At 39.2% G+C, this 27,792-nt stretch overlaps 3 protein-coding genes across 11 annotated transcripts in view; 1 reads left to right on the forward strand and 2 right to left on the reverse strand.

Moving 5' to 3' along the window:
- Positions 1-27,792, forward strand: part of LOC105456571 — a 64,319-nt gene that overhangs the window by 6,073 nt on the left and 30,454 nt on the right. The window contains exons 1-6 of one of the 2 annotated variants that reach the window (XM_011700714.1): positions 20,713-21,088; positions 21,595-21,721; positions 21,853-21,982; positions 22,095-22,259; positions 22,343-22,544; positions 22,635-22,759. In XM_011700714.1, coding sequence (XP_011699016.1) covers positions 21,070-21,088; positions 21,595-21,721; positions 21,853-21,982; positions 22,095-22,259; positions 22,343-22,544; positions 22,635-22,759 — 768 coding nt within the window. In that variant the 5' untranslated portion in view covers positions 20,713-21,069. Of the gene's footprint in view, positions 1-20,712; positions 21,089-21,594; positions 21,722-21,852; positions 21,983-22,094; positions 22,260-22,342; positions 22,545-22,634; positions 22,760-27,792 lie in introns of those variants that run through there. The other variant, XM_011700715.1, reaches the window with a different exon arrangement.
- On the reverse strand, positions 5-15,575 carry LOC105456573 (ras-related protein Rab-32). 7 transcript variants are annotated; one of them, XM_011700721.1, is made up of 7 exons: positions 7,283-9,249; positions 5,650-7,206; positions 4,992-5,387; positions 3,985-4,550; positions 2,466-2,694; positions 1,804-2,129; positions 5-1,384 (listed from the first exon to the last, which is right to left on the reverse strand). In XM_011700721.1, exons 2-7 carry the CDS (start codon positions 5,978-5,980, stop codon positions 1,271-1,273), a joined length of 1,962 nt encoding a protein of 653 aa, XP_011699023.1. In that variant the 5' UTR covers positions 5,981-7,206; positions 7,283-9,249; the 3' UTR covers positions 5-1,270. The 7 variants fall into 7 exon arrangements, with proteins under 7 accessions (XP_011699023.1, XP_011699022.1, XP_011699021.1 ...); XM_011700720.1 differs by having other exon boundaries at positions 5,650-6,489; positions 7,179-9,249; XM_011700719.1 differs by having other exon boundaries at positions 5,650-9,249.
- Positions 16,058-20,257, reverse strand: LOC105456572 (conserved oligomeric Golgi complex subunit 1). Of its 2 annotated transcripts, XM_011700718.1 has the most exons (10): positions 20,045-20,257; positions 19,664-19,831; positions 19,307-19,589; positions 19,032-19,233; positions 18,530-18,946; positions 17,535-18,441; positions 17,166-17,445; positions 16,885-17,094; positions 16,721-16,767; positions 16,242-16,331 (listed from the first exon to the last, which is right to left on the reverse strand). In XM_011700718.1, exons 1-9 carry the CDS (start codon positions 20,179-20,181, stop codon positions 16,726-16,728), a joined length of 2,646 nt encoding a protein of 881 aa, XP_011699020.1. In that variant the 5' UTR covers positions 20,182-20,257; the 3' UTR covers positions 16,242-16,331; positions 16,721-16,725. The 2 variants fall into 2 exon arrangements, with proteins under 2 accessions (XP_011699019.1, XP_011699020.1); XM_011700717.1 differs by lacking the exon at positions 16,721-16,767 and having other exon boundaries at positions 16,058-16,331.

Genomic DNA, 27,792 nt, shown 5'->3' on the forward strand with positions numbered 1-27,792 from the left:
ATGCTCTGATATAAACAAATTTAATACATCGTTTTGTAACTTATATCTATACAAAAAGAGCTAAAAGTAGGCAGGCAAGTTGCTATTATTACGGTTAGATAGTAATAATGTAATTTTAAATATATTATAATGCTTCGATAATAACATATGTGTATGTATATATAAATATATATATACACAATGTTCTCAATAACGATACATACCGCATTACAAATTATATTATATAAAAGTGCAAATATGCGAACATCGCTCGAAAAGTGACGATCATTATAATGTAAAATCTAAGTTATTTATTTACAATGTACGTTCTATACAGTTGTATATGCAGCTCTTGATATATATTGTACTTACACATAGATGTTTCTAGTAGGTAGATCTATATCAAGAACATTACATATCTCCGCATTTTTCTCTCGATTCTAGAAGCAATATATTAAAAATTCTTATTTTTCATTTTTCACTCTGAATTTCAGTTCAAATATTGCAAAGCTACTGATAACTTTATCTAAACACGTATTGTGTAAAACGGGCATTCGATGTTCTAATTACAATCAGCTGCCTTGTGTAACTAGCTGCGATTGTGCGAACGAAGGCACAATGTTGTCGACAATTGAATTTAATCAATAAAATAAACAACGAAATGGAAGTACAGGAAACGTATTACTATAAATACTAACGAAAAAAACAATCAAAACTGTATTTTGTTTTTATTGAATTTATAGTATGTGTATACGTGTGTTCAACTGAATTAATTGAGTAACAATAAATAGCATTAATAACGTTCTTTATCACATATATACGTACAAGATTCTTAATTCTCGCTGTTAATGATTCTAGAAGCAGAGTAGTATAAATGTAATTCTTCACACATGATTTTAAACAGAAAGCAGTGCTACATGCAAATCTAATCTAATTCATTTAAATTGCACGTGTCAATTAATTAAAAAAAGAATATACCTCGGTAATCTTGTCAAAGTCATTATCATATGCATCTCAAAATACTGCTTATAAGAATATAAAAAAATTTGTTTAGCTATTATGCTTAAATATAGCTTTTTCATGCTGTATATAAAAATGATTTTAATTGGTAAATTCAAATAATTTTCGTATATTATATATAAAAGATTCTCGCTGGCGAATAAGTAAATGCTCCCTGTTATGAAGAATGGCATAAAAAAATTATGACTCTCATGGCATCTACGAAGACATATTGAGGTTGACGAATGAAAAATCGTGACCGAGAACTTGTATTCGACAATTTGCTTATTCGTCAGCAGCTACAGGATTTTTTGGAGCTTGTCGGCGATTGATTCAGCGTGAATCTCTCGCCGTCTGCCTGCTCTTGAACACCGTTGTCTCTTATAACCTGATCGTTTTGAAGTATCTGAAACAAACATTTTACATATATTTGTTATCAACGATATTATCAATCGCTACATTACAATATACGCGCTGAGACATCAAATAAAGCAATAATAGCAATCGTTCGATCGCAAGTTTGGTATGCAAATGCCAGAGATGCTGATTGGTTTCAACGCCGATTAATTAATTATGCATCATATGTCGATCATTTCTAGGGTGAAAGACGTCAATGATTAATCCGTCGTACGTCACGCATAAGCGATAGACGTAGTAAAGCGTAAGCGATTGTGATGATATAAAGTATCTCAATTCAATATTAATATCTTACTTTTGAGTTAGAATTATTTACGACCGTGGTATTCTACTTTTAGGTGATCTGCTCTTTTATATATTTATTGTGATTTAATATAAAAGAAAAATAACGTGAAATATATCTCTTACTTTATTGACGAGAAATTTGGCTGCTTCCTCGATGTTAATATTCTCCTTCGCCGAGGTTTCGAACCAGCCAGAGAAGTTCTTCTCTTTACAATATTCGTCCATCTTTGCGGGCGAGTTAACCAGACCTTCTTTCTGTTGATCGCATTTATTTGCAAGCAGAACGCACGGTATCGGCGATCCGTCAGGAAGTTGCACTTTTGAATCCAGGTCCTGTTTCCATTTCACCACCGCATCTAGCGTCGCGCTTCTCGTTACATCGAATACTATGAAAGCACCTACGGCTTCTTTGTAGTAAACTCTAGTCATATTCCCGAATCTTTCTTGACCTAAACGGATCATTATAAAATCAAATATAAAAATTGAGTTTATTAAATATGTACATAATTCTAATATAAAATAAAATACTATCTATATTATAAATAAAGACGTTTAAATAAATTTAAAACTAAATAAAATTATATTATTTATATAATAATTTGGCTATGGGTTAAGATATTAATTAAATAACTTTAGAAGCATTTAAAATATCTACGATGTTTCTCAATAAATAGCAAGTGAAAAATACTATACGCATATATGAAACGTTAATTTATCATATGAGTGTTATGTTCTATTATTAGCTCCAAAAAAGAAAAGTGTTGAAGCATTGTGTTACTATTGACCTGCGATATCCCATAACTGCAGTCTGATGATGGTGTGCGGATCCCAGTTGAGTACTTTGAGCGCGAAGTCGACGCCAATCGTCGCGCGATAATGTTGGGAGAAGAATTGATGCACGTATCGCTTAATGATAGATGTTTTCCCCGCTCCGAGCTCGCCGATTACTAATATTTTGTACAAGTGCTCCCGTTTCTCGCTTACTCCGAGGTTCGGTGCATTATTCGACGACGACTGAAACAATAAAAGAACATACAATAAATATTTAAATGTGAGACACTTTCTCCTGAAAAAAAAAACAATATTTTTGCAAGATGTTATGCATTTGGGACGCTGCTTTCTCCTTCCATTTTTGTAGACATATTATTTGGTAGATAACAGCCAACGACACTTAATACGTTTTATTACTCGTAAAAAAAATACATCTATGACAATATATCACAAATAATTTAACAATTATTAAGTATTACTTATATAATTAAAGAATTTGTTAGAAACGCAAACACTTGCGACGTACCCCGAGCCATTTCCATTCTTTCGGCTTCACCTTCCACTTGCCAAAATCAAACGTTTCTAAACTTCGCCAAATTTTTAATTCCACGTCCATGTTCACGCGCGACTTTCTAAATATACGCTTCTGAGAGATTGAAGATAATTACGTTCCTCGCGAATGATCTTGCTGCTGCAACTCGCGTGAGCGAAATGAACTGAGAGACTTGCATGTGAGAGAATTATTCCGGTCGTGGGGGACCGCACAAGAACTATAAATACAACAATAAGCCTTTCGCGTCTTAATGAATGTATTATCGGCAATCTAAATAATCGTCATCGAGTTCGAAGATCCATCGAGAGTGGTAGATCATCTTTCAAAATTTCTGTTTTGACGATTTATAATGATAAATCTTTGAAACTTAAATTATTTCTATTCGATTCTTCTGATTTCGATCGACTTTGATTATCTATGCACGCATTTCTTTGCCTTAGACGCGACACGATAGAACGCGGTGAAACCACGTAATTCGAAACTCTGTAACAGACGAGGGCACACGAGATCCAAAGAGGCAGAAATATAAGCGGATCGGTATCCGAAAGATACCGCAAACGCGTACCACAGCGTGTGACTGCAGGATTAGTACAGGAGAGCCGCTAATGCATTTAATTCTTTCGCGTCTAATATTGGGATATTAAATAGATCTATAATCTCTGTCAAGAACTTTTTCTACGAATGTATATAGATATCGCAAATTGTTCTCTTTAAGATTTCATAAAAATGAAATTTAAAGAATAATTTTAATTTTAAATTTTGGTCCTTTCTCCTATTAATTCTACATACAGCTGCAAATGCATCTATCTGGAATGATCCAGGCTATCATATTTCCAACACGACGAAGTTATAGTATCATACAATCGCGTAATATATGCGTCGTATTTTGCAATTCAATATCGCTATTCAATGCCACATACGTCGAACGTTCGTATCATTAACAGAAGGCAACTCTACCGCTCCTAGGCGATGGATCTCACCTCAAGAGGGTCCACGGCTCCCAGCATGGGTGCCATGGCAGCGTAAAGTCTACGATAATTGCTGCTTGTATCGTTGTAATCTTCCGAAAAATCTTCCTCGTCGAGGGTGTTGCCGAAAGTGTCGGAGAATGTATCGAAGGTCTTCACGCTGATATGCCGAACTTTCTTCTTCCTTTCCTCTTCTCGTTGTTGAAGAAACTCGTTGCTGTTGGTGCCCGATAGATCGTCACGATCGTCGCGGGCGTTAACGTCGATCACTGTCTCGTCCGAGCGCGTCGCGTCCTTGGATGTCGAATCAAAGAAGCGTCGCTGAAATATCGCTCGTTTCTCTTCCAGCAACGACAGCTTACGGCGAACCTCGACGGGTGACGATGTCGATGGCATACATTCCGAGGAATCTGAATCATATTTCTTCACCTTGCCTCTCCTGGTCACTAGATCTTCCGCGAGCTTCGTCTCGCTACGCTCCGGCCATCTCGACAACGCGTACGGGAGCGTCGAGATGCATTGCTCATCAGAACGCGAGGTGTTATCTCGAGTCTCCTGTTGCGAATATCGTTCAGTGTCTGAAGAAATTTTAAGATGTGTGACTATTAACAAGAATATGTTTACGATTCGAATAATCTTAAATAGCTTTCAGCGATTACAACGTGCAGCTGTACTTATACGATTGCCAATAATCGTGCAGTTCTAAGCTTGTTATTGAGAGCAGATCGAGTATAAAATAGGAAGTAACGAAATCGGCATAAAAAAGAAATAAAATCTGGAGAGATGTAACTGCGTTTTCTAAAAATAAAATCCAGATATATGTATACATATATAATTTTAAAAATGCACACACACATATGTTTCTAGATTTTACTTTTAAAAAAATCAAATATATCTCTGTTTATTTTTTAAAAATATATTAAAGCGGCTCAAAGAAAATATCGTTAAGAAGCGAATATCATGAAATCTTCCGCCTTTCAGTTTCGTGCAGATTCGCGAGCTATCCATACAAAGCTCACCCTGTTGACCAGTTTCCGCAAAGCTCTTGATGGTCAGCGACGGCGATTTACGTAGCACTACGCTGACAGTTTTCGTCGGTTTCTCGTGTATCTTTTCTGGTTTCTTAAGCTCCTCTTTTACCCTTTCTAGGGTGTCATTTTCCTTCCTCGTGGCGTATGTATGAATGGGCGACTCTTGCGAGGATTGACTTTGCGATCGGCTACTGTTACCACCCTCCGGGGTATGTCGTGGCTCTTGCTGTTCCGAGGACATGCGAAATTTATTCCAGCTCAGCTTGCGCACCAACGAGTGTGACTTCTTTTTCTTTTTCTTCAGGGTCGCGCTCGAAGGCGCATCGGTCATCAATTTCGACTCTTTCTCGCCCTCGAGCTGTTGCGATTGCTGCTGAGATACCTCTGAAGCGGAAGAGAATCGCAAGTCAGGAAAAGTAGTCGTTCGAGAAACTGTTGCTCTCGGATATGAACAAAATAAACGCGTCTCTCTCTCTCTCATTCCAATTTTACAATTAGCAATGTTGAAGAAAAATCAAGAAATTAAGACTTGAAAACTAGATCCTAAAAAGATATCTGATTCAGAATAAATGATTGATGCATTCTTCATTCGATCGTTGTCTATCGAAAGAGAAATGCAAAGTTCATCAAACACGTCGGAATTAACCTTTATCATGCTGTTCTGCCTCGAGGGAGGAGGACACGTCGGTTCCACGGTTCTTCTTCTTGATTTTGAATAAACTACCCTCGCGGAAACTGCTCTTCAACGCACCGAATTTACTTCTTTTTCGATCGTCCGCGTTGCCGCTAGAAGAGAGAATCGCGACGCTGCCGCTGGTCAGGGTATCGAGACTGGAACTGCTGTCACCCACGGTGATGTACTCGCCGGAGGTGCTGGCCACGATTGACTTCTGCTTCTCCTCCTCCGACGAGGAGCATGCGATCACAGTGTCGGGCGAGCTGCCACCCTCGTTTGTGCCACTCTCGTTGCGATCCATTTGCGTGAGGAAAGGAAAACGCGGAAAATTCGTCACGATATAGAATGTGAAACAAGCGGATGAACGGATGAATGAATAAATAGAAAAAAAGATATGATGAGTTGTGTAGGGCCGATTTTTTTATTTCGCTTTTATTTCGCTGTACAAACGTTTTTCCATCTCACTTTGCTCGCAAAACACTATTTTGGCTTCCCTACCGCTGAGAAACCTTAAAACTCCACACCGGATTCGATCAGCCTCGAACGGATAATTCACTTAACCCTCTTCTTTTTTTTCTTACAACATACGCACAAGTTTCCTCTTTGAAAATTGTGAAACGACTGAAGAGAAACCCGAGGACCGAAAAATAACTTTAGTCAACGACATTCGAAGGGAGTCTCTTAGCTTGTTAATTGTCTGTCGATGAAAGGTTCAATAGCCTGCTATTCAGATGTATGAAATTTAAATGACGGAGCGGGCCCGCAGGTTAATTTATTTTGCTTTTATAGGATGGACAGGCATTTCTATAGCTGTTAAACAACGATATAAGGGAAAAATCTCAGGACTGTGAATTAACACAAATATTTTGTGCAATCACTAAATGAACACTTATGTATAATATTTCTCAAGAAATTTTTGCAATGCACTGTAGACACTACATTAATACACGTCTCGAAACACTAATTAAGTTTAAAAAGCATAATGATGAATGATAATGAATAAAAAGAAAAATTAAAATATTAGAAAATTATGTAAGATCGTTGAAGAAACTGCAGGCTCAACGGCGTCCTGAGCTGCACTACATGTTAATATAAAAATATGAGGGGCTAATGAGGGTGGGGCAAGCATCTCCCACCACGTCAGTTAGCATACTACTACCGGTCTCTTTTTTTTTTTACTGTATAAAGAATACGCAGCGGATTCTTGTGTAGATATACCGCATGCACCTTGTAATTATCTTATTTTTTTGCCTTTAAATATATCTATCTATATTTATGCAATTATTATAATATATATTGTTGTCTTCGGATTCATATGAATTCTGTCTATAAGCTTGCCAAAATTCCGTTTCAGCTAGGTGTTGGACTATATCGCGCGCAATAAACACATTATATAAAGTCCACTATGATTCGATGATAAGCGCAAATAACGCAAATGCGAGCACATTATTTACGTATTTATATGCGTAAATAGTACGATGCGTAGCGAAATAACATACACAAATTTCATCATCTTTTACGACGCGTCTGTTAAAAATAAAAATTCAAATTTTCGTTCAGTCGTTCAAGATTATTTAAATTTTCAAGTCTCACGCACACACACCATTGGTATACCGAGTAAAATTTCAGCGACTCGCAGTACTCCGATCCGAAAAGTTGGAGAGATCGTCTCTTTCCGATTCTAATTTCCGATTTTAATGCGACGTGATGTGCATTGCAACGATTTATAAACCATCCGATGGAATTTACGCGCCTCACAGGCGCATTTGATTTTCTGATTAAACCGGGTCTTTGTGCCGTTATTCTAACAATTAATTAGTGATGGATCAGCCGCTGATAAAGAAATAATGCGATAATGTGGCACTAATGCGAAGATTAGAGTGAATCTTTTCAATTCGTAATCTTAATTGGCCACGCGCGATTTATACGCGTGCGTCGTCAATTCATTTCGTTTATTCTTCTTTTGCGTCGTATATGATGCATCTCAATATTTCTCAATCTCTATGTTAATCTTTTAAAAGATTTCGATTAAAATAACAGAAGCGATTTTTACTATTTATTCTTTATTTTAATAAATATCACAATACGCAGGACATAAATTGAATTCAGTATCTGACTTATTATTATTATTAATATAGTAACAATATAATTACATTAATTTATTATTATTATATTAATTATTTGAATTTCAGATAAGAGCTACATTTCGCCTGTATCGATTTACTTTAATAACACCTTAATTTATATCTTCTTATGTCATTAAATAAATATTATGGAAATTAATAATTATTAGCAGTTAATGTATAAAAACAAATGCATTTGCAATATAAAGATTCTCGGACAATTCCGAAAATACAACGAGGATTGTTAAGCGTGATTTTTATAATGCATCAATGATCAACTCGCGCGCGCGAACATAGTTATTCTACCGAATTATTACTTATACTATTACATTGTGCATACATACGTACAATGAACATGGGTCAGTTTCCTTCCATAGAAAGTGCGTACAAAGGAATACGTGTAGCCATTGCGTGGCAAGACTCACAAACCGCCGGTATAGAATGACACGCAGGGGAGAAAAGTTGCAGGACATGTTGGTCAACAATCTCAGGCATTCATGACGTCCTTATACTTACAATAGACTTATAACGTGCGGTTATAAAGACACGCAGGACCCTCTGCGTGATTATCAAGAAAAGTCAGAAAAGAAAGGAACATTTAGAAAAAAGAGAATTTTTGTCATTTTTTTTCTAAGACGGTCCTTTTTCTATTTAATGATAATGTCTATATATGTGGTGTAACGCTTAAAAAAGGCTTTTGTGTTCGATTTCACGGCGAACAAAACGAAGTGATATAAATTAAGGTTTTGAAGTTATAGACTATCCGTCATCTTGCGACTCAGCATTGATTTTCATCTTACAATTAGAAATGACCATAAATTTTCATAAAAATTAGCAAAGTTTTTTTTCCTAATGTCTCTTTACTTTTTACTTTTCCCTCATATATCGTGATTACGAATCTTTTCAAAATATCGAATCAGAAAATAAAACGGACATAAGTAAAAACTGTAAATGTAAATTAACGATACTGTTCGTAAGAAATAATATTTTTTCTATAGCGCGCACACGATTCGTGGAAAGAACGCTAACAGGAAGAAGCCTTCCTTACTTCCCATCGACGTAACGTATTACGTCACGAGTAAAATCGACGTTCCGGTAGTTAGTGACGAATTATATATCTAATCTAATTGTAACATCCTACACAGAGCCAAAGACAGATCTCATTGCGATAATAGCGTTCCAGCCAAGTAAGTCGGAGAAAGTATCTCTCGATAATTATAGCAACTTGCGGTTGGAAAAAAAGATGTATATCCACCACAACGGGGGCAACGTTTTCGTGAGAAATCGCGTTACGATGCGTCCGTCGAGGCGCCCACAGGTCGCGTAATCGACAGTGAAAGGTGTTTTTAATAAACGCGATTAAACAGCTAGTCTTCACGCTTAAGTCTTAAAGCGCGACCAACAATAAGATTCACGTGACTCGCGCGTGGCACGAGAGAAAGCAGATAGACCCACCTTTCTCGCGGCTTTAGCTGCCTCCTGTTTGCAATTCTCGCTGAAATTCATATTAAGATCGAGATATAGGTGATTATTGTTTAACAGAAGCGCGGGCGGCTCCATTGGCGGTGGATATGCTTCCTTTTTGTGCCTCAAGCGTCTCTCGGTTCTCTCTTGCCTCGTGCGCAGCACAAGCACCACGTTTCGGTCCAGCATATTTAAATTTGACCCGGAAATCTCGACCGGAGACTCGAGACGGAGATTTATTTACCCTTCCGTAACACGCGCGAGGTCCAATCGGATTTTTCGTAACACTGCACTATGGATTTAACCTGCACTGCGTAGCCAACTCTGTTCCGACACAGTAATATTTTATCATGAGACTATATATCGAGATCTCGCGTGGCGGGAAAAGAGAAGTATACTAGCCGCGAGAAGAAATCTTTCGTTTTACCGCTATCGCGGCGACATATTTATATGTTGTCGTGCCCCAATTTGTAATCGCGACCCGCTCAACGATGATATATGATCTCTAATTCTCGGTTTTCTTCTGTTTTTCTTTTTCAACGGCTGCTCTTTAACGAAACGCCAGAAACTTGTCGTGATTTCGCGATGATGCAACGACCGAGAAGAAATTCGTGAATCGTGGCCGTAAGGGAACGATAGTAACGGACAGTGTGTGCCGGATGAGTGCAAAGTCCCAGCATTTATTGGTTCGGATTAGCCCGGACGTTATCGTCTGCCATGTTATCGGAGCGAGCGAGGCGCCTACAAAAAAATGCTAGGCGCCTCGCGAGCGTGATCGTTTTTCGATACGCTGTATACAAAGTGAAGTACGGGGAGGAAGAGGAGGAAGAAGGCGCCGTCACGAAGATGACGGCGAAGAAAGTGGCTGGACCACGGTTCATGGAGTTCACCGACCTCCAAAAATCTCTATGCGGATCTACGAAGTATGTTGATCCGCCTAGAAACGGTGTGCCCTGCGCTTTATTATCTGTCTGCGTTAGAGTCTTCACTGAAATCTGCAAATACCGTGAAACAATTCTGAAATTATCATCCCGCCACCGGTGATCAATATCGAAGGGTACGCGCCGTTTGCTCGTTTTATTTATTTCCGTTTAAAAAATTTAGAGTCTACCACTGCGAGCGAGGGAAACACCGCGTTGTTTACGCGTTATCGATTCTCCTCTGGTCGCTGCATCGCGTCTCAGGTGGACCCCGCCTGGACGAATAAGAAGATCCGTCAATGGACGAAGAATTAAAAATCATAATTAAAAATCACAGTCGCGTTATCGCTGGTCGTCGGTTAGTTTATCGGAGTTTACACCAAGTTTCGCCATCCTACCAAGAAACGTTGAAATTACGTCAGTGGGATTATTTTCGTATCTTATTCCAAGAGCAGAGAAGGAAAGCGCGAGAGAAGGCGATCATGCGACGGGAATAACAACGCGAATCCGCGGTTGTACCCGGTTACAATTGACGTGAAACGAGCCTGGGATACGCCCGTGGTTCCGCGGTTTCATCGCCTGTATTCTTTTCCGCCGCGAAGCCTCATAATCGAGTTACACCGATCCCCCGTGACACGATTACGTATTCGCGCCGCGATCGGTCCCGTCCTTCGACCAACCTTTCCTGCAGCTCTCCATATCGAAGGGAGAAATATAATATATCGGCGACAAGTGATACATCGCGAATAGTATTGCTTAATTCACCGTACTACGTAATCGCAACAATCTAATTAAATATACACGTGTTATATTACGACGAAACGCAGATTAGTTTGCGATTTACATTTCGGTGATTATTCTTCTAATTACGCGCGACGCGGAGATGAACCAATTCGATATCGATTGCCATAAATAAACGTGGAAATGTTGCGAAAACGCGGAGGAAAAGAATGAAACGATGTCAAGCGATATCTATTCCGGAATAGATGGGAAATCATACGTTACGTCAACCGGAATTAGAAACATAACAATCCCCATCTGTTTAGACAAGTACAAATGAATGCAACTATGATAACTGATTATGAGAATGAGATAAACATTATACAATGATCCGCGCGCTTCCCTGGCTGGCGTTAAGAGACTGATGCAATTGTTTTGAATGAAAGTACCTCCTTGCGTTTTGACGATATGATCCATAATGAATATCAGTTTCACGATACGAGACGATTAAGAAACAAATTTGATTTATGTCCATTAATGCAGTCTGAAAGAGAAAAAAACTTAAAAATTAAGATAACTTGCTCGAGAATCGATCATTGTTTATTTGCAAAAAAATTAAATTGTACATGTGCTTAAAAGAGTCAAAGAATTTAATCTAATACGATTAAATTGTTGACTTAAATTGTTGACCACCGTGACATTTTTAATCTTTATTACCGGTCGACTGATATAGATGCAGCAATAACAGCTGCCAAAAAGACAAAGTATGTGATGCAACCGTAATGTGGTGTGTTACAATGTTCTACGTATTACCGTGACAATAATTAATAAAACAGTTTATATTCATTGTGCAGCAAACTGCAATTTTCGCGTTTTTCCCCATAACGCAGATTGATAAATATAATCTTATAACTCTATTTTAAATATAAATATAAAAATAAAAGTAAATTATATGAGTATGAAAATTATAATTTTAAGTGATAATTTAACTTTTTTTTTCAACGAGATTAGAGAGATCACGGCACCAGTTCAATTATAAATAAATTACGTCTACCATTATCCGAGCTATAAAGATGTAATTTAATTCTAGTACGAAAAAAAAGAATCTTTTTTTTATCTCGATATGTTAATTTCGGGATTCAGCGTGACCTTTTACCGCTATTTGACGCGTGTGTCGTCTCGTACCAACATGATGCAGATAAGGATCGTCGTCGCGTCCTTTGCCCGGCTAATTACTCGATAAAAATTCGTTTTGGAAGAAAGAAGCCGATATTACCAGGCAAAAATATACGATCTGAAACGTGAGAGGTCGATAAAACTAGAGAGTGCAAAAGAAAAGGAACAGCATTCTCTCCTAAAGAACGGTCATCAAAAAGCCGTTACTTTCTATCGCAATTAAAAGAGTAATCGGTTGTTTTATAAACAATATATCACGAGAAAGGATAAAGAATTCTTCCTTTAAACTCAACGATGACGAAGTATTTGACTAAATGCTACGTTACTTACGCAGTCGCAGAGAGAATTGCATGAATCGCCAAACGCGCTTATCCGCCAGATTATCAGCGAATTACAATAAGCGTTTTATTCAAACGGCCATATTTGCCACCGTGATGCACGATAAGCCGAGTCTATTATAGAAGAGCGAATGGGATAGAATAATTGCTAATTAAGATTAACACACAATGTTGCAATAAGATGTATTTTGTTTAAATATTAAGCTACATTAACATAAGTGGCGCATTTATCAAACGTAGCTCCCCATCGAGAAGAGAGAGAATATTTACCGATCGAATGAAATAAAACTTCTTTTTAGAGCTAACCGTCTGACAAGTTATTCGAGGACTGAAAAATAGTTGATGTACCCGATGTAAACATATATCAGCCGAAAGTAAATAGGAATTGAAAGTAAAGACATAGAAATAAGACATTATAAAATGTCCATCGGTTAAGTACATTGAGATCTAACTGGAATGGAAAACAATTGTGTGATACAAAAATTACACGTGACTTCACGCGGGTTCGTGAGACAACGAGAACGCAGAATAGCGAATCGATTTCGATATTAGAGAGACGATAACGATAAGCGACAATGTATTGACAAAATATATTTGTTAAGTTTGTTTTCTTAATAGGTATCTTAATGATTCATTCACAAGTCGTTTCATGCGGCTGTTGATGCAAAGCCGAAGCGCTGCGCGATAAATACAATTTTTTTACATAAAATCGAACTGCATTTGAATTTACATACACCGGCACGCGGCATTATCGCGTTCTACGACGTGGGAAAAATAACTAGAACGACATTTTTGCTGACTAAAATTCGAAAAGGTGCAGATCAATGTCGGAAACGTTCGCCAAACATGCCCCAGTAGCGTGTTTCGCAGTTCATGTATAGAAAGTATCTTACATTTTACATGCGCAGTTTTACGATCAACTCCTGTATTTCGCGAACATGTGCGGTCACCTTCGTCGATATGTGAAACGGCTTCTCCCCGACTACGTTGTGACTTCTCGTGACAAAATAGCTACGACAAAGTGTTACATACTTCTCAAAAATAAAGAGTAAGTACACATATAAATTAAATGTGAAGAATGAAAAATAATAGTCAAATTCATGTTATTTATGCATGCTTGGTGAAAGATTTATATTTCTCATAATTATAAAAATAACTTAAAGTTTGAAAAACGAACGTTAAATAAACGTTAATGAAATGGGGTGATGGAGATACTTAATATTTTACGATGATCGATGAGCTGCGTCCTCCGAAGGAGAACTGCACGATGCAGTTACGTGGCGTATTTTTAGAAATAATTTAATCGAACATTTCTTATCAGCATCTGTAAAATAACCACAAATCCAATCCAATATAGGTCATATATCGTAGAATACGAAATTTGATCGTTTACAGTGGTGAGGCTTAAATCAAGGATTGTACGGAAAGATGCGCGCGAGAAAATAGGAAGAGAAACATCGATCGAGTTTCTTGCGGTTATTTACTGTTTAAATATATACTGCGCAGGTTGGTTGTAAAAAAAAGTCTTATTCAATATCTTAATGTTTGTGGAAAAAAAATTAAATTAGATTAAGACTAAATTAACAGTCACTTTTGTATATGTATATTATTAAAATATAAAAATATGTAATTAATCTCATATATATATATATATATATACATATATATATATAATTTATATATTATATGTATAACTATATATGATTATATATAATTGTATATTATATATAACTGTATATAATAGAAGTATAATAGAAGATAAATCGGATATAGGTATATATAGCAAACGTATAATTAACGTGCATCTTTACGAAATCCGAACGTGAGCATCCACACGTCTTATTTTTCGTATATATACAAATATCACTACCGAATTCTGATATCAGATCACCTCGGCAGTTTGGTAGTCAATCGTCCACAGATTAGATAAATCGAAGTCTTACGGAGATTATCGGTGCCAATGCGTTGACCATGATAAATTTTCCCGCGATAATCACGAGTGAGCATTTTCACCTATACTTCTCGAGAACATCTCAGGGCGTGACAATTAAAGCACGTGTTGATCGCAGTCGGGCGATGCAATGGAATTTTTTTGTTGCTTTTATTCCTCGAAAGAGGAGGAATGTGATTGCGTACATTTGTATTGATTAATCGAGAGCTTACGAGCATCCGAAGGAAAATCACCGGACTGGACAAAGGATACGTTCAATTTAATCATCAGATGACGTATCTATGTGCTTCTATCGAAGGTATTGACGCATCGTGGTTAATCGTCAAGATAACATGAACTTTATCGCTTAATCCATACAATCGAAGAATTTGCTGAACGCGCAGATGTATTCAAATAAATATGAGAAAAGTTATCCCATACAAAAAAAAATACTTGGTATACCGATTGCCACCGTATCACTTCTACGATATACCTATATGTAGAAGATAAAACGGGCGCAGGAGGACTGTTCACATCCGAGCCGTTTTCGTTGTCACCCAGCCGCGAGTACGCTCGTATACTTTTTCGAGCCGATAATAATTTTACTGTGAAACAGTAAAATTCCTACTGCATTGAACATTCGCGATCTCTCCGTATCGTCATTGACGTGCGGTTTCTATATCTAATCGAACGAAAAGACGAAGAGAAAAAATAAAAAAGAAAGATACGGATTATTTAAAGCGCGCGCTTGCCTTGCAAGAAATCGCGCAGACCTTCACTGCACGTGTAATCGATCGGCGTTTCGACGCGGATGAATATTTACGAATTATCGAGAGGACCGAAGTGTAAACTCTGTTTCGGGGATATAGAGGGATGCTCCGCGACCCCGGACGAACGGCGCCGCGTCGCGGGACGTGCCAGCCGATCGTTCAAAATCGGCGCGCCTAGCAGACGGCGGACGGCGCCGGTACGCGCGACATTTCGTACGCGCGAAAAAATCGGGGGGAGAAAAACGATCGAGTTGACGTCGACACTCACCATTTGAGGGGTGGGACGGCTCTGTCGGGATCCCCGATATTCCTGCAGTTGAACGGTCTCGTATCGTCGCTTCTTCTTCTGATGCGAGCGCGAGCGTCTTACGGCCGATATCACCACAGCTGGGCCCATCCAGCCATCTTACCATATATCAAAACGTGGACTACGTTGTCGCGCTGGCGTGTTACGCTGTCGAATCCCCCCCCTCTCCCCCATCATCCCCTTTTTCGTCGCGCCGCGGCGACGGCGATTGCGTAACGCTCGTACTCTTCTTGTCGCTCCCGCGGCTGTCGCGTTCTTTCTCTTTCTTTCCACTTCTCCTTGCTCTTATCCGGCGAGTCACCTCGCTTATCGAATTAAAGTTCACGTTGTAATCACGAGCGACGCTACTGCACGGTAGAATAAAATTAAAAACTAGCAGAGGGGAGGGAAGGGGGAAGAATGATCCTGATCCTGAGAATGCATCCATTTCGCAGAATTCGTAAATAAATGATTCCGATGACTTAAGCTCCAAGTAGCGTCGCTTGGCTGGTCCAAGAAGATCTGGATTTGAATCTCTAGTTATCTTGTAAAAACATAATAGCAGACACAAGAAAGATTGAAAAATATGAGAGAAAGAAATGTTGCAACTTTTTGGTTTGACATAAATCAATCGCATCCAAAGATCGAGCATTCTATTAAATGTTTTAATACTTATTTATATAATTAATTTATTTAATTGGTATAAAACAGATAATAGATGGTAAAAAGATCTTTTTTTACTAACATATTATTTACAATATATATGATATATGACAATATTTACAATCTTTTTAAAATAAGAAAAATAGAGTTAATTGCTACTACCGAACCAATCTGATCCCATTGCACCGAAAAACGCAGCCGCTCCGGATTTTATTGCACTGGTAGAATCATTTTTCGCGTGTTCTTTTGTTATTTTCTTGCGCTGTAAAGAAATATGTATTTCAATGTAAAAGATAATCTTTACTTATTCTTTTTATATATTTACAAAATTATATTAGCATCATCTGCGATATCACAAAAGTAGACATTTACAGAAACATTTATTAAATTATATTAAAAATTTAGCTATATAATAGCTGTTATCCTAATTGCATTTATATTGTATGTCTAATAACTACGAGTTTATTTTCTCTTAACAGACTCAATGTGACTCTTCAAAAAAATCCATTCAAATATTTTTAATCTTTTGTTTTTGTTTTTTTAATAAAAATGACGAGCAAGATAATTAGCAACATGAAAAAAGAAATTATGTAATTGCATTAATTGATTAGTTGCGTTAATGCAAAATCACACCATGCAAGATTGGCTTACCAAATCTATATATTTGTGATATTTTTATCTCTGTCAAAGGGTAAAATCTAAGAATAGGTATATATATATTTGTATAGAAAATAATTAGAAAATGTACTATTTTAACTTGACAATTTTGCTATTATAACTGGAATGTAAAAATATTGGTTCAAAAGTAAACGTACTTGTGTTTTATCAGGTATGGGCATCGACAAAATTGGCAAATTCCTTGTTGGAGCGGTTACAGTTAATGGCGGGAACCATGATGCTCCTGTACAAACTGCAAGTACCGCAGGTGGTTCGGTCCTCCCATTGTCACTGCTCGCGTGTTCATTACGCGCACCCAGTATCGAATGCAATTGTTCCAAATGACTGATCAGGTTTCCAAATATCAACTAAAAAATTAGATATTATAAATCTCATTGTTATTACATAAAATCTCTAGCTTTGTTAATAATATACTAACCAAAGACCTTTGCACGGATTTTTTAACATTGGTGTTAATAAACGGATTAAAGACACCGTAATCGAACGGGTCTATTTTCGCAAGCACCGCATCGCACGTTTTGGTTGATAATTCATTAAGAATTTTGTTTTCATGTGGCACCATGAGCAATGTACAATATCTTATATCGTATAGTACTTGAAACGCTTGCTTTTGTCTGAGGTCTAGATTTTTAGATGCATTAAGATAATAATTAAATAATTCGGTAATAATGCTTTCGATAATTTGCTGTAGTACTCTCCTAAAATTGAAAAGAAAAACAGAAAAAAATCATGAATAAATAAAAGTATCAGAATCTTCGAATCAGCTGGTGTTGCATTATTTACTTACTTTGGAAGTGTATGAGGTATAATCTTATTTAAATCTTTGCAGACGGCAGTCAGGAATTTTTGCAAAGGTATCGATGGTTGATACGGTATTAAAATTTCAGACTTTATTCGCTTTCCCTCTCCGGATTCTTCCTCGATGGTAACTTTCTCCCATTCCGCTACGATCCAGTGAACACGCAACCCATCCATCGGCTCTCTTAATATATATTTCTTCATATGTTCAGATATTTTAACTTTATATACATTAGCCCAAATGGACCACATGCAAGTACTTTCTTCCTTCAGATTGTCACAAACAGCCTGCCACTTGACATTCGTGATGGTCAGCCCAGATACTTTCGACGATGTAAAACACATATTTAAATTCGGACACAGAGTAGTTAAAGCAAAGAGAAATCTTGCTAAAACTATAGCGTTTATATCATTCTGACCATGTTTGGGCTTATCATTGACGCATGTGCTCTTTATAAACAGTACAAGATCTTGGATCTTTTCGGTGCTGATTGCTTGCAAATGTTCTTGAACTTCATTACGATCGGAGAACGAATTTGCAATTAAAGATACATTCGCCGAAAATAAACTGTCTTTTATTGTTATTACTCGCTCAGTCTCGTATAAATAGTGCTCAAGATCGGACAACAGCGCACGTAGACTTTCATCAAATTTTTCGCACAATTTCATCACGTTCGGGGAATATCCTTTAGCCTTCATTAACAAGGATCTCTTGTCATCTAATCCGCCATTCTTTGTAAGCTTTTGTGGAATGTCAGTGGGGGAATCCTTCCACACAAACCATCGTAAATCGTGTTCCGGAAATTCAAATTTATCATGTGCCACTTTATCGAGCAATTCTGCTATATCGGATTTTAAATCGGTCAGCGTATCCGTCCATTTGTCCGTTATAATACCTGTTGACAAATTATCATTAATAATATTACAACAAAAATCTTCATTTTTTATATATACTTAGAGAGAGATATATATATATAAAATTACATTTAGCTCGTTTAGTTATAATAGGCTGGAAGAATTCCATCCAGAAACTTATTCTCGGCAATGAAAGCTCTTCCCATATGGAATTCCAGTTTTCTGGTAGATTCACGCTGATAGCTTCTTCCCGAACGTTATATAGACCCTTAATAGAAACTATTAAGTCTAATAACTTGGCGACCTCGACGTTAGAAAAATCATTCACCCATTTCAACCAAGATTTAACGCTATCTTGAAGGGCTGATAGAGAAAAGCATTTTGGTACATCCTGAACGAATGGTTTATGATGTTTGGTAACGGATGGCAGGAACTCGTTGAGTAAATCTTGATCTAAATCCAGCTGCGATAGCAAAGAATATGCCTCCTGATCTTTTATATCCGTTATAAACTGTAAGACTAAGCCCCCAGGCGCATTATCTGCATCTGTAATCACATGTACAATAGAATGTCAGAAATAAAATTTTCTGCTTGCGCTACATTAAGATCATAAAGCAAATAAAATACTTACTTATAAAACATGAATATATCAAATGGACAGTTTGTATAAGTATTTTCATACACAATTTCAGCTTATTTTTAACACTGTCGTGACTCTCTCCTTTGACGACCGATTCAATGGCATGACTTCTCGTAGATATTAATCTTTCTAAAAGATCCGCAAATGACGATTCATTTAAAAATACGAGAGACGCCAAGCAGTTTGCAGCATTCTACAAGGCAAATGTATATCATCAGTAACTAATAATTAGATATCACAAAATAAGCAACAATGTGTATACCAACTATGGTTGAAACATCCAACGATTGCAATATCTTGTTGCATTCGCTGGATATAATGTTTTTAAACTGCATAATAACATCCCACTGCTTCGAAACAATTGGATATCTACGCGACAGCTCGGCACTGCCGACTTCAAACATTAGACTATAATTTATATGCTGCGCTATTATGTACAACTGCGTGGCAAATAACAAATTCTGATTCTCGATGCTCGTCCAAATGTCTTGCGGAATGTCCATCAGGATTTTGATTTGGATAATGATGGAGTCAAACGTATGCCCTCTTCTACAAAAAAAATTACAGCTGTAGATTTCAACAAGAACTTAACATTCAAATATATGCAAACGGAAAAAGAATACTTGTCTAGCTTATCTTCGACCGGCTCCGTCTTGAAACCAATAAGGTATTTCTTTTGCAGTTCCCTAAATTTATCCTCTATATTAGCGATTCTCGCGGTAACTTTCTCAGACGTTATCTTCATTTTCCCAATTGTGTCGGCAGCCAATATCAAGTCCCGATATCTTTCTCTGAAAATCATGTAACGTAAAATCATTATAATGTTAGTGTAAAAACACAGATTAATTGTTTCTTCTCAAGAAATTTGATATAATGGCCCTTCGATTTTAAATAATGCGTTTTCTTGTAAATTTTAATAACAAGACAAACTTCGATAAAGAATAGTATGTATTTTAATATTAAAAAAAAATCGAACAGAATTGAGCTACATGGACGAGCCTTACCCAACTAATGTCCGTAATTCTATTTTCTTCCTGTCACTTTCCAGTTGAATCTTCTTCTGAATCTCCTCGATCTCTTTAATGGTGTGCTGCTCGAACAATTTGTTTATGTCCAAGTCCAAGTAATTCGTCGTTGTCATATTCGTAATGTTACGCGTATACTTTCTCTAGAGAATTAATAAAAGATCTCCCACGTAATCCATAGGTTAGGATCGCACAGGTTGGTTCGCCATCAGTTGTTTTATCGTGCATCGATAACGCCCCGTTGATATGTCAGTTCGGCAGACTTCCGTTAGTCGGCGCCGCACCTGTGCTCGCTGCACCTGCGGTGCGGGTCTCCTCTCCTTCTGGGAGTTACGTGCTGCTCCGAAAATGCTTATCTGGGGAAGGCTCCTCTTCGACGTCGAGTACAGCTAACCAAGGCGCCGTCGAGGCGCCGTCGAGGACGGTAAATTCCGTGTTCTCGCGTTCGGGCGGGCAGTGTGCGGCCCCGGGAGAGTCGTCGAGAGGCACGACACAAACCGTCGGATTGCCGCGCGTGCCGTGGACGAGAAACACCGAAACGCGCGTACGGTACGGGGTGCGCTATTGGTATGCGGCGGCTCTTTGTCGCCGTGGGAACTCCGGCGGATCTGTCTCGCGTCGTGTCGCGTGTTCCGGACGTTCCGAGGAGGAAGGTTATGTCGTCGGCATAGCCGGTCGCACGATCCTGCTGATACCCGGCTGCTGCTGCTGCCCGCCGTCGTCGTCGTCGTCGTCATCGGCGCCCTTCGTTCCGGTCGGCGGGGAAAGCGCAAAGCGGGTGTACCCTGATCGCGAGCGATGAAATTTTTCATTGCCCGGTGACATTCTCCCCCGCGTGGCGACAGCAGGTGTGTCCTACGATCTACGGATGTGTGCGCGGGTATACCCCACCACCGACATCTCCCGTGCGAGCCACCACCGACATCGAGCAACTCTCCGCGGTTTCCCAGCGGTCGCGGCGGTGATGTGCGCTACCGGACCAAAAACAACCTAATCAGGGCCTGATGACTGTCGACAACACGGGTGAGCATGCTTCCTTGATTTATGGCGCGCCTTCACGGCCCTATCTCGACGGCGACGGACAAATGGCAAAGTTGAGCCCCGCTCCGCGAGACTTTCTTCTCTCCCCTTTTTTCTTTTTCTGGAATTGGCACATTCACGCAAGGACTCGCGCCGTGTTGCTATTTTAGCGCTCGGCGCCAAGAATCGCCGTTCGCCAAGAACGAAAACTTGTTTCACAAGTAGGGTTATATTCAAATGAATCAACTGGAGTGTAATGTGCGAAAAATTCCTCCTACTTCTCTGACAAGTAATATGTACATGTCTTAAAAGGAATTGCGACAGTGTTATACAATATAAATAATCTCACGATACAAAACGTATCTATATGTGCGCAAACTCTTTACACCAATATAATGAACCGAGTTATCGAATATCATTTTATAATAAAAAAATTTTTAATTTCTGCATAGCTTTGTTCCAAGTTGGAGAAAAATAATCTTGTTACGTTTGGTGTTTTTTGAATGCAGATTATTACCACAAGGCAAAAATGAATACCTCACTAACGTCACTTCAGCCAAATAGTCAAAGCTTAGAAAGGCAGAGACATGTCAGAACAACGACGGAAAGAATGTACAACAGTCTTACCAAGAAAAGGTTTGTCTCTATTAATATTAGTCACCAGTATTAGTCATGGATAAATCTTTCATTTAATCGTATATACATTGATGTTTTTTTAAATTTAAATTAGCTAGTATATTAATCCAACAACTGTTGTATGTTTCTAGGAAAGATCCAAAGCAAGCAAATGTTCAAAGAATGTGGATAAACTACGAAGACTGCAAAGATGACTTTTGGGCGGCTATAAGATCTAATTATGATTATATTATGGATACTAATTTAATCGAAACTTGCAAGGTAAGAGTTTGAGGTATCTTATAAGTTTTTTTTTTATATACAGAAATGTAACGCGAGATATGAATGTTGAACAATTTTCATTTTTATTGAACATTTATTTTCAATGTTTCAGGAAGCAAATGGTGAACTAACATGGGACGAAACAGACGTGTCGACGCAATCGTGGAACTTGAAGGAAGTCAGCAATCAATTTTCAGAGCTTTACTCGTGGTTAAGAATTCTTCAAGAGTTGGTCTATTCTAAAGAAGAAAATCTTTTAGACAAAAGTCTGCGTGCAGTACGTATCAATCAAGTCTGACATATGCAAAATATATCTCGCGTTTTAAAATAATTAAATTTTAAAAAATTTAAATTAATTAGGCTCATATGGAGGAGCTGCGACGCAAGGCTTACAGACGCAAATTGTTCAATGAACAAGCGGAAAAGTTAATTTCTCGCGCCCCTGCTTTAAAAGATGAAGTGGCGTGGCGTGTAGATCACTTGAATGCAAAATGGGAACTAGTTGAGCAAATTATGGCCCCCATAGACCAACCAGTATCTAGTCAACAAGATATATCAGCAGGTAATGGATTGTTGCTCCGTAAAAAATCATATGTCTTTTGTCACATAGTTTATTAATGTATACGTAATCTCGATTTGTTCTTTTCAATAGACTTTGAACGCGAAGTGAAATGTCTAAGAAAATGGTTACGAGAAATGGAGTCGCGTCTTCAACCTTTGAGCTTCCACATAAACTGGACTCTGCCAGAACTGGAGGAAAAAGCAGTAGAGCACATGGTAAGTAATGTATTGCTTTCTATTATTATATTTACATAGGAAATACCAAGTATTTTTCTATCTTTCTTATTCGGAGGCAAATTTCGCCATGTGGTACACTTTATGGACGATATGCCAGATGTCTCTTTGAGTCTCCCTTTTATTTATCTTTTTTCTTTTATTTTACTGTGGGAAAGTCAATCCGCTTATAGAACAGAACGTTTGTACAGAAACTTAGCATATGCTCCGCAACATATGATCAGTTTTTCCATTAGAATTAAATAATAAACAAATAAATATTAAGAAATTATGTATCTCTATAAAGAAAGGTGAATGTTCTTTCAAGTTTCCCTCGGGTAATTTTTATGCATGCGCATGTTCATTTGTTCTTGTCTTCCTGTTTTTTTAAGAGTAAATTGGATAGCGTAAAATGCACGAAGCGAAACGGAGTATAAATATGCTCCGATGAATTAGCTTCACTAGCTCAGGCAACCCATTTATTATCCGATTTAATTGTTAACGGCGAAGCGGGGATGCTAGGAAGCGGCACGATTCGGCGGAATACGTGCTAAGAATAATGCCGCGTTAGTTGAGCACGTGCGTACGGGGCTGAATTTTCGCTGCCTAAGACCGGTCGACGCAACGGCATGAGAGGAGCGGATGTGATGGCGTACCCAGCTAGGGTGGGGAGCCAACAGTCGGCGTGTACCCCACGTTTGTTGTTTTGTTCCGGGCTCCGATCTTTGCCGAAGGCTCGCGTTCGGCGCGTTCGGACGCAAACGATGCGCTTCGTTGCGCGCTCAGAGGCTAGCAGCTGCCTGCCGGCTGCACGAGCCGACAGAGTTCGCCGTTCCACGGTCGCCGCCGGTGGACGGGCAACGTTAGAACGAGCACGTTGATCCAAGGTTCCCTTCCTCCTTGTCCTCTCTTCTTTCTTCCTTCCCCTCCACGCTCATCTCCCCGTTCTTTTCGCGTTTCTTTCTCCTTCCTTCTCCCTCATCTCTTTTCTTTCCGTTTGTCTAGTTCTTCCATCCCTCTTTTTTTCTAGAGCATCGCTATATTTAAACAAAGCAAATGGTGCGCGTCTTTTGTGTTCGACGATTTGTGATCGCGACAGCCCTCACGTATAGCTCTGTGCGACGACGCCACGCGTGGCTCGGCTTTCCGGCTTTTGTATCACCGGCATCTTGCCCCTCATCAGCATTCAGCGATCCCTCCGTTTTCGAAAAGCAACGGGGGGTTCTTCTTGGGAAGAAGAATCCACGATCGTGATCCATCGTGGGTCAGCCAGACGAGTCTCTTCCTACGGGTCTAACCGGCCGCCGTACGGGCTCTCCCCTTCTTCCTTCGCCTCCTACTCGTTTTTCCATCCGTCCGTCCGTCCGTCCGTCCCATCTAACCGAGACATACCACGGCAACGCTCGCAGCTCAAACTTCTTCGCGCGGTCCATTCGACGTGGTTTCTCCGACGCCACCGCCGCCGATTGCCGCGAACGAACCCTGCCGTGACCCCGCGCGGCGCGGCGTGGCGAAGGAGTCATTCATGCATCGTGACGAGCACGAGTGCGACGAAACCGCCGCGAAGAAGCGGGGAACCGGGGATTCGAGGCGAATGAAAGAAACGGTGTGTCTCTCAACCCGTCTTCTCGCCGTCTCGTCGTCGGTCTGTGCCGCTTGTGAAGAGAGAGAGAGAAAAAAAAAGAAAGATGCGCTTCGTTACTGAAGCTCGTGAGTGCTCGTAGTGCTGCAGCGCGTGGTCGCTCCTCGTTTCTTCGTAGTTCCTCTTCTTGTGGATACGCGTGCTATTTCATCCTCGCGCTGACGTACAACGGTGCGCCGTTCTTCCCTCTCGGCATAGTGGATATGCATTTTGGTAAGCCATCTAAAGAAAAACTTATCGTTTCTTTATCTTATAATTATTATTATACGACGAAGTTTCTGCGGAGCTCGCTCTCGAACAGATTGCCTCACCGCGCGGATCGATCTAAACTGCCGATTAAGCAGCATTGTTTCGAGGCACGTGGTCGTAAAAAGTGCGCGGTAAAGATAATGGAATTTAGAACGTGAAAGTCGGTGTTCCAGGTGTAGTATACCGACTCCGAGGAGAGACGCTAAATTTTCCTGCTTGGCGCGAACTCTCAGGTTGCATCTATCTCAATATTTTACGCGCGTTGTTGCTAACTCAAGTCTAATTCCAATCTGCCTCTCTTGAAAAGTTTTTCATGCGAGATAACACCTTAAGCTAATTCCGACCATCCGCAATTCCCTCGTAGTGCGGCACGACTGAGATTCATTGTGATATTCGTCCCGTTATTGTTACACCGAAAAACACAATGAAACAATGAAGCAATTACAGCGAACGCTATTGGTCTAATCTGAGTAATGCATCTATGATCGTGCTTGCCTTTCGAACGAGAAACCGTCCATTTACTACATGCTGGATTTTCCTTTCATGTGGTAAAAGACGAAAGGAAAATCGTCGTATAAAAAGTTACGTTACTCGCGCTTTGATGTTTTATTTTCGATATTATGTCAATTCTCGACCGTATTCGATAAAGCCAAGCACATAAATAATAATAATAGTTGTTATCGTTGAGATTAAGATCATGGAAACCGGAAAGCCGCGCATGTTTCGCGATCAATCGTATACTTATGATATATTTAATTATATACGTGGAACACGTCGATCCGCGTTCCGTGCTCCGATTTTATTGCCCTTCAGCTCCGGTCCACATATTATTTTCCGCCGTGTTTGGTCATCGACACTCCGTATCGCGATGCGTGGATGCTCCGTTGAACGACATTCGTGGATGTTGAAGTCGGTCGTTCGAGGTCAAGCGAGTTCACGTGGAATTGTCCGTATAAAGAGAAAGTAGATCTTTGTGGAATTTTATGGAGTCAGTCGTACGGAGTATCCGGTAATCGCCGCACTGATTGCCGGATCGCTAGTCATTGAATTAAATTTAAATTTAATTACCGCGCAGGAAAGGGAAGGCATTGTGTATCTTCCCGTCCTCTCGACTTTCTATCGATGCCTTTACAATGCCCTTACGTCATAATATCGTCAAACAACTCGTTTGTCTGTTATTTACCAGTTGTTGCATATCGCTCAAAAGAGAAAGTCGGAGGTACATCAGTCGACTTGACATAAACGTCTTCCCGGTTGTAATGGTTAATTAATATTTTGGAACGATTCGCTAACGCATGCCTGAACTCGGAGAAAATACGTGAAACCGGACAGTAGCCGTTCGGCTTTTCAACCAGTTGAGAGTATTTTTGGCAGCGCACGCGGGCGCTCGTCACACCACACGGAACTCCCATACTCGCGCGACATTAGGACGATTGCCCTCCTTCTAAAAGAAAAACTACCTACTTCACGTTAGAAACGCAAGATAGATTTTTCGTGAGCGGCTGCAACAGATTTTAAAGATAGATAGATCGAGTTGGTATATAGCTAGTGAGGCAAGTTCAAGTGAGATTTATTCTCGTTTTCTATTTCGCGTAATATCGTATCACGTTAAGTTTCAGATTAGATTCTTGATTGATACGACATCCGTATGATTATGCAAAACATAATATGCATAAGTGAAACCGCAATATCTTTCGCCCTGTTTACATTTAATTCGATTTTACAAATCTGATCTTCCGTACATTAGATATCGCGGATTAAATATAGTTGCACAATATTTTATCTCACGAATTTTAAATTTATCGATGAAATAATCATCTCGAATCATCTAATATTTTTATGATACGTGGTTATTTCTGAAAATATTTTTTGTTATATATTGTTTACTTTAATTAGTTACGCGAGTTTGTAAACTCTGCCTGTTATCTTCTTAATAACGCGTAATAAAAATTAACATTCATGATAAGATTGCAGGGATCCGTATATAGATAAAATTAATACCAGGTTAATTCAAAGTTCAAACGGCATACGTGTTCGATAACGAAACGCTTTACGAGCCTTATCAGCAATATGTAATTTGGTCACTTCGTAGGTAGGTATACTCTCTTGTGGTATGCCGTTAGAACTCCGCTTTAAAATTTATGAGATGCTCGCGAAACCGCAAATCCGACCATTGACAAAACCAAAGTTATTCTACCGTGGAATACAGTAAGATGTCCAATAAGAACGTGGCAACGTGAAATGAGGTGAGGACGGGTTGGATAACTCGGTTAACAGCTGCGGGCGGAAGGTCCCGGACGTGATCTTATTCGCGTTTGCCAATACACTTGCAATTTGAATATATTACATTAAAATTTTAGTCTTCCAAATTACTTGGAATTTAAAACGAGATCAAATTACCAAGTATCGCCGAAAGGTGAAACGTCCGGATGATTTCTGTATAGCTGTGTCTTCCTTTACACGGAGACTATAATCATTCCTGAAGTATGCATCGCGCACGCGATGCATGATCTCGCGAGGATACGCGATGGAAACTCGCGGTGCTGTCGTGCTTGCGTCACCATCACGCGCGGTGTACTGTAAGTGAAAGGGAATAGAAAATTTTTGCCAGCTAACATTTTTTTTTATGGCGCTCCGCGAATGCAAGATTTACGATTACGCGGTGCATAATGTTGCGACGCGAAATCAGTACGTGTGTACGCCAATCCGTTCGATTGTTGCTTTGAACGAGATTGCTTTATCGCGGCATTGCCCATACGGTGTAAATTATTAATATTCTTCCCCTCCTGCGTAATTTGCATTCCGTTCCATGTACAAGTGGAAGTGTTTCGTCGGAGATTTAACTATCAAGCTGTTTAGCATATTAAGAACTTGGAGGAAATTGAGAAAGAGTTTTACATGAATTTTATTTGGAAGATCGATACGAATGATATCGTGTCTGATATTCGAAAGTCACAGGAAGCCTTGCATTTGAGATATCATAGCTCGATGGCTGCATAAAAAAGGAAGCCTTACAGCTAGCGGTGGTTGTTCTCGTGTTGAAGAGAATTGCAAATGACATACAACAAGACGTTTTATTAAGTACTAAAAAGAATTTACGATTCACGATGAATAGAGGCTGTGGCTGCGAATTTTTTACGCGACA

The sequence above is a fragment of the Wasmannia auropunctata genome, unplaced genomic scaffold, assembly GCF_000956235.1.
Source record: "Wasmannia auropunctata unplaced genomic scaffold, wasmannia.A_1.0 LD335634.1, whole genome shotgun sequence".
NCBI classification, from domain to species: domain Eukaryota; kingdom Metazoa; phylum Arthropoda; class Insecta; order Hymenoptera; family Formicidae; genus Wasmannia; species Wasmannia auropunctata.

What these genes read in the sequence shown, in the direction of transcription:
- LOC105456573 (XM_011700721.1), bottom strand. Translation starts at nt 5,980, where the DNA reads ATGGATCGCAACGAGAGTGGCACAAACGAGGGTGGCAGCTCGCCCGAC. An exon ending in GCAGTTATGGGATATCGCAG is followed by an intron (nt 2,130 to 2,465) that starts GTCAATAGTAAC and finishes TGATCCGTTTAG; the next exon opens with GTCAAGAAAGATTCGGGAAT. An exon ending in CCAAATTTCTCGTCAATAAA is followed by an intron (nt 1,385 to 1,803) that starts GTAAGAGATATA and finishes TGTTTGTTTCAG; the next exon opens with ATACTTCAAAACGATCAGGT.
- LOC105456572 (XM_011700717.1), bottom strand. Translation starts at nt 20,181, where the DNA reads ATGACAACGACGAATTACTTGGACTTGGACATAAACAAATTGTTCGAG. An exon ending in GAATTACGGACATTAGTTGG is followed by an intron (nt 19,832 to 20,044) that starts GTAAGGCTCGTC and finishes CATGATTTTCAG; the next exon opens with AGAAAGATATCGGGACTTGA. An exon ending in GATATATTCATGTTTTATAA is followed by an intron (nt 18,947 to 19,031) that starts GTAAGTATTTTA and finishes ATGTGATTACAG; the next exon opens with ATGCAGATAATGCGCCTGGG.